A 12,548-nucleotide genomic window follows, 5' to 3' on the forward strand; every position below is an offset into this window, starting at 1 on the left:
CAAATATCTTGTCTTAGTAGTGCATTCTACTGAATATGGGTTGAAAAGGATTTGCAAATCATTGTATTCCGTTTATATTTACATCGAACACAATTTCCCAACTCATATGGAAACGGGGTTTGTACAAGTCGTGATACGTTTCAGGAGTTGCGTTATCTAAAGACGAGGCCAAAATCAACATTTGAGGATGTGAATGGGCCAGCTGGAGAAGCCTTTCCAGCACAGAGCCAACCAAGGTCAAGCAATGCAGAAAAACACCCCGTGCTAAACAACTAAATGCAAACCCTTATAGAACCTTCAAATTGGGGAACTTCAAGTATTTCTTTATGTTTAATGCTTTCAAATGGATCTTTTCACCAATTACATAACTCAAAAACAAAGTTTGGGGTTCACCCCACCCCGCCTACGAATTATTTTCCTGGATTCTAATTGGTCAAAAGCAACGTTAGGGGCGTGTGCAAACGTAAGGCAGGATCCATATAAAGCCGACCTCAATCCCCAAGTCCTCATCGACAGGATCACTCAGCAACCATGAGGTGTCTGGTCTTCGCTCTGCTCATCGCAGCCGCTTGTGAGTAAAACTTACCTGCATTTGTCGTGGGAAATCCTTCCCTTGGTTGATCGCTTCTTTGTTTTCCAGTCGCCACGGAGGACGACAAGATCGTCGGAGGGTATGAGTGCAAACCTTACTCCCAGCCCCACGCGGTGTCTCTGAACTCCGGCTACCACTTCTGCGGCGGCTCCCTTGTCAACGAGGAGTGGGTGGTGTCCGCCGCTCACTGCTACAAGTCGTACGTAACCTACCGACTCCGTAACCCCATCATACGAAAAACTTTTAAAAACTTTTAACACCATTGCAGCCGTGTGGAAGTTCGTCTCGGAGAGCACAACATCAAGGTCACCGAGGGAAAAGAGCAGTTCATCAGGTCCTCCCGCGTCATCCGCCACCCGGACTACAGCTCCTACAACATCGACAATGACATCATGCTGATCCAGCTCAGCGAGCCCGCCACCCTCAACGAGTACGTGAAGCCCGTGGCTCTGCCCACCAGCTGCGCTCCAGCCGGCACCATGTGCAAAGTCGCAGGCTGGGGCAACACCATGAGCTCCAGTAAGTTTCGAACTTTGACAAAGTGTTGCTAAAAATAGTTATTTGGTTGCACTTTTCTCCATTTGTGCTTTCTTTTGTGTTCTAGCCGCTGACAAGAACAAGCTGCAGTGCCTGGACATCCCCATCCTGTCCCAGAGGGACTGTGACAACTCCTACCCCGGCATGATCACCGATGCCATGTTCTGCGCCGGATACCTCGAGGGCGGCAAGGACTCCTGCCAGGTAACGGAACTTTCTCAGAAACACCAAACTATATGGAATTGTGGAGAAATGTTGATGGTTAACCGTTTGTATAATTTTCTTTTCAGGGTGACTCCGGTGGTCCCGTGGTTTGCAACGGTGAGCTGCAGGGTGTTGTGTCCTGGGGATACGGATGTGCCGAGAGGGACCATCCTGGTGTCTACGCCAAGGTATGACAACGGACCAAAGAACTCATTTCTCAGATTGAACTCACCACATTTAGTCAAGATGATCCCAAGTTCTCCATCCATCCATCCATCATCTTCCGCTTATCCGAGGTCGGGTTGCGGGGGCAGCAGCCTAAGCAGGGAAGCCCAGACTTCCCTCTCTCCAGCCACTTCATCTAGCTCTTCCCGGGGGATCCCGAGGCGTTCCCAGGCCAGCCGGGAGACATAGTCTTCCCAACGTGTCCTGGGTCTTCCCCGTGGCCTCCTACCAGCTGGACGTGCCCTAAACACCTCCCTAGGGAGGCGTTCGGGTGGTATCCTGACCAGATGCCCGAACCACCTCATCTGGCTCCTCTCCATGTGGAGGAGCAGCGGCTTTACTTTGAGTTCCTCCCGGATGGCAGAGCTTCTCACCCTATCTCTAAGGGAGAGACCCGCCACCCGGCGGAGGAAACTCATTTCGGCCGCTTGTACCCGTGATCTTATCCTTTCGGTCATGACCCAGAGCTCATGACCATAGGTGAGGATGGGAGCTTTGCCTTCCGGTTCAGCTCCTTCTTCACCACAACGGATCGATACATCGTCCGCATTACTGTAGACGCCGCACCGATCCGCCTGTCGATCTCACCGTCCACTCTTCCCCCACTCGTGAACAAGACTCCTAGGTACTTGAACTCCTCCACTTGGGGCAGGGTCTCCTCCCCAACCCGGAGATGGCACTCCACCCTTTTCCGGGCGAGAACCATGGACTCGGACTTGGAGGTGCTGATTCTCATTCCGGTCGCTTCACACTCGGCTGCGAACCGATCCAGTGAGAGCTGAAGATCCCGGCCAGATGAAGCCAACAGGACCACATCATCTGCAAAAAGCAGAGATCTAATCCTGCGGCCACCAAACCGGAACCCCTCAACGCCTTGACTGCACCTAGAAATTCTGTCCATAAAAGTTATGAACAGAATGGGTGACAAAGGACAGCCTTGGCGGAGTCCAACCCTCACTGGAAACGTGTCCGACTTACTGCCAGCAATGCGGACCAAGTTCTGACACTGATCATACAGGGAACGGACCGCCACAATCAGACAGTCCGGTACCCCATACTCTCTGAGCACTCCCCACAGGACTTCGATAGGTCGAATGCCTTCTCCAAGTCCACAAAGCACATGTAGACTGGTTGGGCAAACTCCCATGCACCCTCAAGAACCCGGCCGAGAGTATCCCAAGTTCTTGTCAAGAAAATCGCTTCCAATACTTGAGTCACATTTCAGTTAAGTTTTGTTCTATTTCAAGGAAAACTAACTTTACTCTCAATTCACAGGTCTGCCTTTTCAACGAATGGCTGGAGCGCACCATGTCCCGCTATTGAGCCCGAGCCTTTGAGCCATAACCCGAGCCTTGTTAACATCTTTGTACCTCCTGGAGAACTGTTGTACAACTTCCATCAACATGCAGCAACTTTCCGTTTGTATCAATAAAGGCTGAAAATTGGTATTTACCTGAAGTTTCTACTCTGTACCAGCTGCATCTCACCACTGCTCTCACATCACAACATAATCTGGCCAGGCCGACAATCTAGCGGACACTATCTCACTGCATCAAGGCCTCAAGTCAAGGTCAGAAAGATGTTTACAAGCTGAAAGTGTTTTTGTGGTCAAACGGAACAACTCTAACGCTATAAAAAAAACCTCTGTCACTTTAAATAAAAAAGTTTTCCAATCAGCACCGTAGCAAGACTTGTATTGGTCTCAGTTCCAGAAATAAGTCTTTATAGCTAGCAGCCAGTCAATAAAAAAAAAAAAAACCTCCTAGTGTCCAATCTGGTCTAATCGTGTCTCTGCCGAAAACATTAAAGAGGTTGTTTCACAAACTTTTTCAACACTAAAATTCTATTAAAAACTCTTTCAACACTAAACCAACTAGATAGATGGATAGATAGATAGATAGTACTTTATTTATTCCGTCAGGAAAATTAAAATTTTCAGCACAATCCCATTCAAGATCAGACAAACATTACAGGGAGACAGAACAGGATCGCTGACTTGTCTGCCGGCTTCCAGCGCCCCTTACAAAAATGATGAGATACAGGTAAAAAAAAAAAGATTAAAATAAAATAAATAAATCGGTCTTAGCCTGGGCCCTGGAGAGGGGGTGCAGACTGAGGCAAACGGGAAAAAAACAACTCATAGCCATAGAACACATCTCTCTTACATGTGTGTAAGAGGGAAACATCAAAGAACACAGAGGAGATTAAAGACATTAAAGCAGCTGATGCAACCAGACACTTCTACATACAGCTATGAATAAAAAAGTAAAATAAACATATCCACTGTGGTGGCCTCTGCGGTGTTCCACGCCATTGTCCGCTGGAGTGGAGGGAGGATGGCCAGAGACAGGAGCAGACCCAACAAAGCAACCAAGACAGTGTCCAGTCCGCATGGATGAGCGAGGATACGTCCAAGGTGACTGAGGTGTCCGACACCTGCTCACCCAGCCAAGACACCGCCAAGCCTCTCCGTCCCAGTAGCTCAGTGCTAGCTCCGCAGTCCTGTCCCCTCATCCGCATCTCCTCCAGTCCCTCCAAACCGACTCCGGTTTGGCAGATACCCAGCAGCTGGTCTCCATGGCCAAAAGGCTCCCGGGAGGCAGATCCAGAAGTCCACAAAAAAAGCACCACAGAGGTCACAAAAGTGCCACCCCTTGTCACACAGTCCCAAAGGGTCCCGGACCAAAAGGCAAGAAAATATAATAACATATGAAAACAAGAGGGGAACACAAAAGGATGACACAAGAGCACAGAGCTCCTGCCAACAGCAGCGCCATCTTCATCAACTAGACCAGTCCCCAAGGCCCAAACTTAGAACTACACTTTTTTGGGAATGTTGCCTATCATTCAAGATTCTTAGATAAAACAAGCACACACATAACGTCTGTTCTTTATGCATTTCAACTCCAGACTAAACGTGATCAAAAGTCTGCTTACAATGGAGCCTATGGTAGTCTCTCTATTCTGCCTATAAAAGCGCTTAATGGTAAATGTGTTGTACATGTATGGCGCTTTTCTACCCCTTTTTTAAAAAGGAGCCCAAAGCGCTTTGAAACCATTTCCACTTCCGGCCATTCACACACACATTCACACACTGATGGCGGGAACTGCCATGCAAGGCGCTCACCAGGGCCCATCAGGAGCAAGGGTGAAGTGTCTTGCCAAAGGACACAACGGACGTGACTAGGATGGTGGAAGGTGGGGATTGAACCAGTAACCCTCAGATTGCTGGCACAGCCACTCTACCAACTTTGCCATAATAAACAACCAAAAACCTCAGAAAAGGTTTTATATACAACCTCTAAGTAGGGTGATGTATCGATATATCAATCAATCAATCAATCAATCAATGTTTACTTATATAGCCCTAAATCACTAGTGTCTCAAAGGGCTGCACAAACCACTACGACATCCTCGGTAGGCCCACATAAGGGCAAGGAAAACTCACACCCAGTGGGACGTCGGTGACAATGATGACTATGAGAACCTTGGAGAGGAGGAAAGCAATGGATGTCGAGCGGGTCTAACATGATACTGTGAAAGTTCAATCCATAATGGATCCAACACAGTTGCGAGAGTCCAGTCCAAAGCGGATCCAACACAGCAGCGAGAGTCCCGTTCACAGCGGAGCCAGCAGGAAACCATCCCAGCAGCGCAGAGATGTCCTCAGCCGATACACAGGCAAGCAGTACATGGCCACCGGACCGGAACAGACCCCCTCCACAAGGAAGAGTGGGACATAGGAGAAAAAGAAAAGAAACGGCAGATCAACTGGTCTAAAAAGGGAGTCTATTTAAAGGCTAGAGTATACAAATGAGTTTTAAGGTGAGACTTAAATGCTTCTACTGAGGTGGCATCTCGAACTGTTACCGGGAGGGCATTCCAGAGTACTGGAGCCCGAAATGAAAAAAGCTCTACAGCCCGCAGACTTTTTTTGGGCTTTGGGAATCACTAATAAGCCGGAGTCCTTTGAACGCAGATTTCTTGCCGGGACATATGGTACAATACAATCGGCAAGATAGGATGGAGCTAGACCGTGTAGTATTTTATACGTAAGTAGTAAAACCTTAAAGTCACATCTTAAGTGCACAGGAAGCCAGTATATGTATATATGTAGGTATATATGTATATAAAGGTATATACAGTATAGGTATATATGTAGGTATATATGTATATAAAGGTATATACAGTATAGGTATATATGTATGTATATATGTATATAAAGGTATATACAGTATAGGCGTAATGTGATCAAACTTTCTTGTTCTTGTCAAAAGTCTAGCAGCCGCATTTTGTACCAACTGTAATCTTTTAATGCTAGACATGGGGAGACCCGAAAATAATACGTTACAGTAATCGAGACGAGACGTAACAAACGCATGGATAATGATCTCAGCGTCTTTAGTGGACAGAATGGAGCGAATTTTAGCGATATTACGGAGATGAAAGAAGGCCGTTTTAGTAACGCTTTTAATGTGTGCCTCAAAGGAGAGAGTTGGGTGGAAGATAACACCCAGATTATTTACCGTGTCGCCTTGTTTAATTGTTTGGTTGTCAAATGTTAGAGTTGTATTATTAAATAGAGGTCGGTGTCTAGCAGGACCGATAATCAGCATTTCCGTTTTTTTGGCGTTGAGTTGCAAAAAGTTAGCGGACATCCATTGTTTAATTTCATTAAGACACGCCTCCAGCTGACTACAATCGATATATCGTGGGTTTGTCTCTGTGCGATATAGAAAATGACTATATGGTGATATTTGAGTATATGTTCTCACACAGTTGCTTTTAGCTGCGGGCATTACACTACAGGCTCTTCTCACTCTTTCTTGTCTCTCTTTCTCACAGAGACATAAAACAAACGCACCTTCTTACATACGTCACATACGCCCCCACGGAGCAGAGAGGAAGCAGCATGGGTAACGTTAGCTGTGGTGCGAGTGGTAATACGAGAGAAAGAAGGTGCAAATCTGGTAACAAATAAAGGAATAATTAATTCCCAAGAAAAACAGCAGGGGGTCCATCGTCTGGTGGTGGTTTGGCTTCGAGCGGGAATATGTCGAACAGACAATTGAATTTGTCAAGTGTGGGGCAAAAGCGTTGCTACACAAAGTAGCATTACTGCTAATATGAAGCATTATTTGAAAAGTCACCTGCTAGAGAATGAAGAGTGCATTCTCCGCATATCAACATCTCCGTTCGGTGCCACACCAACAAAATGCCGAGTCAACCATTTCCACCAACACCGTATTAAAAAAAATAGTCAACAACAGAAGGAGATACATCTGCAGGAACCTACCACATAACGCAGGACATACACTATTTGATTTCCTATTATGCAGCTTGTTTACTTTTGATACTTATTGAAACATCTTGTGTGACATCATGCACAAAAGTGCACTTTGTTTTAAACTATTGTAGTGGCGTTCTGTACAAAAAGTGCACTTCAATTTAGTGTTGTTTTGATATGTCATCTTAGTGACATCATGCACAAAAGTGTACTCATTGCTTGCATATATATCACTAAATATATATGTGATGTAACAACAGGAACATTCATAATAACATTTAATATTTTCAATCATCAATCAATCAATCAATGTTTATTTATATTGTCACAGTTATTTTTTGTTGACGGACCCCAAGATGCAGAGACGGAGGCAGGCATAGAATATGAAGACATTATTTACTATAAATAATAGAAGAAGAACAAACAAAAAGCAGGCACGTGGGCGGAATAACAAACTAAGGGAGCTAGCACTGGAAGCTAGAAAACAAAAAGGAACTTTAGCATGGAAGCTAGAGGATAACAAACAGAAAAACTGGAAATAACTAATGGCTAACAAGAACAGCTTACCGCTAAGATGACCAGGACAAAATGTAGCACGACAGGTAATAGCTGAAAAGAATCACAGACACGACAAGAGCAACGACAAGTCTGAATGACAATACAACGATCCAGCAACTGACACAAGACAAAGCAGGTACAAATAGGAGCAGGCTGATTGGCAACGGGTTTGGCCAGGTGCCGATCAGCCGCAGCTGAGGAGGAACACAGCACTCAGGGAACAAGACAGGAAGCTGACAAAATAAGAGCACTAGACAGGAATTAAAGACAGGAGATACTAAACACAGAGGAAACGGACAAATGCAGAGGAAAAAACTAAAACATAGATAAACTGTCAGGGGAAAGCCTGACATGTATAGCCCTAAATCACAAGTGTCTCAAAGGGCTACACAAACCACAACGACATCCTTGGGAGAGCCCACATAAGGGCAAGAAAAACTCATCCCAGTGGGACGGCGGTGACAATGATGACTGTGAGAAACCTTGGAGAGGACCGCATATGTGGGCAACCCCCGCCCCCAGGGCACCTAAAGCAATGGATGTCGAGCGGGTCTAACATGATATTGTGAAAGTCCAATCCATAGTGGACCTAACATAACCATGACAGTCCAGTCCAAAGTGGATCCAATATAGTAGTGAGAGTCCCGTCCAAAATGGAGCCAGCAGGAAACCATCCCAGGCGGAGGCGGATCAGCAGCACAGAGATGTCCCCAGCTTTTAGTGAGATTGTAAAGACATACCTCGAGGTCGGATGGCTGCGGTGAACACGCCAGTGTCTCAGAGAGAAGCCGAGGAGCCAAGCTCACAGCTACCTTTTTTGACAGCTACTGCAGGAGGACGAATAATCCACTGATGACTCCGGTAAGATATATATCACAGTTTTACCATCCAACAACATGCTTGTTGACGTAGAGAAACATGTTCGCTTGACCGCTCTGTGTTAAAGCTTCACAACAAACGAAGAAACACCGGCTGTGTCTCAGTGCTAAAGACAGCTGTAATACACCGCTTTCCACCAACAGCATTCTTCTTTGACGTCTCCATTATTAATTGAACAAATTGCAAAAGATTCAGCAACACAGATGTCCAAAATACTGTGTAATTATGCGATGAAAAGAGACTTTTAGCCGTAAGTGGTGCTGAGCTAGTATGTCCCATCCAACTCGAAACGTCACAAACACACGTCAATGACTGGGCGTATCGATACCAAGTTTCGATACTTGGTGAGTATCGGTATCGTATTGATACTAGAGTGATGGTATCGATACTTCACCAAATTAAGCGAATCACTCCGATTTTAAAAAAAATGTGAGCGCTCCTCACCACTCCACCCTTCTCCCTAATGATGGGTCGCGAACGAGATTTAAAAACACTTTAAAAATTCATCTTCAACCCAAAATAAAATAAAATAAAATAAATACAATTAACATGACGCTTGGTGCGTTGGCGCACAGACATCAGTATAATTCGCTCCGAGGTTCACTCGGACACACACACACACACACACACACACACACACACACACACACACACACACACACACACACACACACACACACACACACACACACACACACACACACACACACACACACACACACACACACGTGCGTTTCCAGTGCGACTTAATGTCTTGGTTGTAAACTGTAAAGTATTTTATTGCACTAAAATAACAATAAGAATGTCTCAGTTCTTTTGTTTTGTGTTCATTTTTACAACTGTTTAATAACAAGTGTTTTCTTTTTTTACTTAAGTTCTTGTGTGTTGTGAGGCGACTAGCCAAGTTCAGTATTTGTTTTCACCTTATTTGCACTACTTACTTTATTGTAATTGATATTACTTTTTTATTTGAATTTCTCAGTTCTTTTGTTTTGTGTTCATGTGTACAACTTTGTTCAATAACTCGAGCTGTGTTATTTACCTTAAGTGTTTGTGTGTTTTGAGGCCACAATCCAGGTTCAGTAGTTGTTTGCACCTTATTTGCATTTCTTTATTGCTATTGATATGGTAGCTCGGTTGGTAGAGTGGCCGTGTCAGCAACTTGAGGGTTGCAGGTTCGATTCCCGCTTGTACCATCCTAGTCACTGCCGTTGTGTCCTTGGGCAAGACACTTTACCCACCTGCTCCCAGTGCCACCCACATTGGTTTAAATGTAACTTAGATATTGGGTGTCACTATAATTCACTTCACTTTTGTAATAAATATTTTATTTTTTGACTTAAATCGTTGTCCTGTGTTGTATTATTATCATAATCAATTAATAAAGGCAAAAGTACAAATTTGTTTTTCAAAAGTATCGATACCCCGAACCCCCCCCCCATCAGATGACGACACTTCCGGTATTGGTATCGGTATCAGCGATACTGGCCGGTATCGATACCCAAATTTGCGATATTGCCCACCCCTACACGTCATCATTCCGCGACTTTCAACAAGAAACTCCGCGGGAAATTTAAAATTGTAATTTAGTTAACTAAAAAGGCCGTATTGGCATGTGTTGCAATGTTAATATTTCATCATTGATATATAAACTATCAGACTGCGTGGTCGCTATTAGTGGCTTTCAGTAGGCCTTTAATGTACCCACGAATGGGTTGCAATCCTGCACAAAACCTCATAGAAAATACCCACTAACGGGTTCAATAACAGTAAATATTAACCACCAATGCATTGGATTTTTGTTGCTTGTCTTTGTGTGCACACACTGATATATGTCATATACATGCCATGTCCCCTCCCCCCCCCCCCTCAGTAAGCTGTGGAGTCCCCCAAGGCAGTATACTAGGACCTTTACTGTTCCTAATATACGTAAATGACATGCCATCAGCATGCCACTGTGAATTGTTCCTGTTTGCGGATGACTCGGCCCTGCTGGTGTCCGGCAAGGACAAGTCACAGGTGGAACAAATCCTCAGTACTGAACTCCTCAATATTTGCACCTGGCTTGCTGACAACAAGCTATCCATACACTTCGGTAAAACAGAATCCAGCCTATTTGGGTCCCATATCAAACTTAAGAAAGTCAGTGACTTGACTATAAAAGTGGGTGACATTGTTATCACCAGGAAAGATGAGATCACCTACCTAGGTTCCATTCTAGAAGCTAATCTTTCCTGTGATAAAATGGCAACCAAGGTGATCAAAAAGGTCAACCAAAGAACGAGATTCCTCTACAGAATCACCTCTCTGGTCAACAAAAGCACCTTGAAGATTCTAACGGGAACTCTCATTCAACCCTTCTTCGACTACGCTTGCACCTCCTGGTACCCCAGCACCTCCAAAACCCTCAAATCTAGACTCCAAACATCCCAGAATAAGCTAGTCCGGTTACTTTTAGACCTCCACCCCAGATCACACCTCAATCCAACCCACTTCTCCAAAGTGGGCTGGCTCAGGGTGGAGGACAGAGTAAAACAACTTGCACTGAGCCTAGTCTATAAAATCCGCTACACCTCCTTGATACCGAAGTACATGTCAAACTACTTCGCCATAACCACAACACCAGGGGGAGCTCCACAAACCACGTTAAACCCAGATTCCAATCTAACAAAGGTCTTAACTCATTCTCTTTCTATGCCACATCAATGTGGAATGCACTCCCAACAGGTATAAAAGTAAGTGCATCTCTATATTCCTTCAAAAGCGCTCTAAAACAACACCTCCAGGCAACTTCAACACTTTACTAATACCCTCCTCCATTCACATCCCATCTCCCCGGATTATAAACAACTCTAATGTACTTCTAATGTATATACTTGTTCTTATGCTATGTGAACTCACTATGTTCTCTGCTGGCTGTACATATCCTACTAAATAAGACCTACACTGTTTCAATGTCCACATTTCTCTGTTGATGCAATTGTTGATGACTGAAGTACTGATATCAACCAAAGCTCCTCATCCCACCCCCCGGATTGTAAATAATGTAAATAATTCAATGTATATACTATGATGATTAACTTGTGTGATGACTGTATTATGTTGATAGTATATATTTGTACCATGAATTGATTAACGTGGACCCCGACTTAAACAAGTTGAAAAACTTATTCGGGTGTTACCATTTAGTGGTCAATTGTACGGAATATGTACTGAACTGTGCAATCTACTAATAAAAGTATCAATCAATCAATCAATATATTATCCCGTGTAGCGCGTTACTTACCTTTACTTGATGCTGGCCCGTCACTTTCTTTTTGTCTTCAAAAGATTTTCTTCGAAAAGAGTTCAATATCTTCAAAAAGAGTACAAACTTCAAAACAGCGCTGCTGAGGCTGTTGTTCCTTCAGCGCGTCGTCCTCCGTCTGCCTGCCGCTGCGTTGTTCCTGGCCCGAAACCACCATCCCGCCCGCTGGCTTCCAGTCTCCTGGTCCAAACGAGGCCAAACCGCCCGTCCTGTGGCTGAACACCGCCCCGGCGTGCTCTCCAGGTGCGCACGCCACGCCTTGATGCAGCCTAATTACTTCCTGTTTCTAATAAAGTTAAAGTAGCAATAATTGCCACACACATGTGGCCAAATTATTCTCTGCATTTGACCCATCACCCTTGATCACCCCCTGGGAGGTGAGGGGAGCAGTGGGCAGCAGCGGTGCCACGCCCGGGAATCATTTATGGTGATTTAACCCCCAATTCCAACCCTTAATGCTGAGTGCCAAGCAGGGAGGTAATGGCTCCCATTTTTATAGTCTTTTGGGGTTCTTTTCGGGGTTTGAACTCACAACCTACCGATCTCAGGGCGGACACTCTCACCCAGGGGTGCCCATTACGTCGATCGCGAGCTACCAGTCGACCGCGGGGGGTGTGTCAGTCGATCTCCAGCCAGGCTTTTTAAAAAAATAGACCTAAAAATGAGTGATCATCAATCTTCACCAAGACGTCACTTAAATGACATTCACGGTACCGGAGGGTCTTGTGAGATGACGCTGGCTGCTGCAAGATCATTATTATGAAAATATGACCGAGAGGAAGGCGAGAAACACTTTTTATTTCAACAGACTCTCGCGCCGTACCTTCCGTCAAAACTCTAAAGGCCGACTGCACATTTCCTATCTTCACAATAAAAGCCCTGCTTCATGCTGCCTGCGCTAACAAAATAAGAGTCTCGGAAAACTGGCGTGCACAAGCGATCCCTCAGAAAGCTGTCGT

The 12,548-nt window shown here is 45.0% G+C and overlaps 1 protein-coding gene across 1 annotated transcript; it reads left to right on the top strand.

Annotated features, from left to right (window-relative positions):
* The first annotated feature begins 420 nt into the window (after positions 1-420).
* Positions 421-3,006, top strand: LOC133561629 (trypsin-2). Its single transcript, XM_061915044.1, has 6 exons — positions 421-571; positions 641-791; positions 861-1,111; positions 1,197-1,333; positions 1,420-1,521; positions 2,834-3,006. Exons 1-6 carry the CDS (start codon positions 532-534, stop codon positions 2,879-2,881), a joined length of 729 nt encoding a protein of 242 aa, XP_061771028.1. The 5' UTR covers positions 421-531; the 3' UTR covers positions 2,882-3,006.
* Positions 3,007-12,548: the final 9,542 nt, after the last annotated feature.

The sequence above is a fragment of the Nerophis ophidion genome, linkage group LG11, assembly GCF_033978795.1.
Source record: "Nerophis ophidion isolate RoL-2023_Sa linkage group LG11, RoL_Noph_v1.0, whole genome shotgun sequence".
NCBI classification, from domain to species: domain Eukaryota; kingdom Metazoa; phylum Chordata; class Actinopteri; order Syngnathiformes; family Syngnathidae; genus Nerophis; species Nerophis ophidion.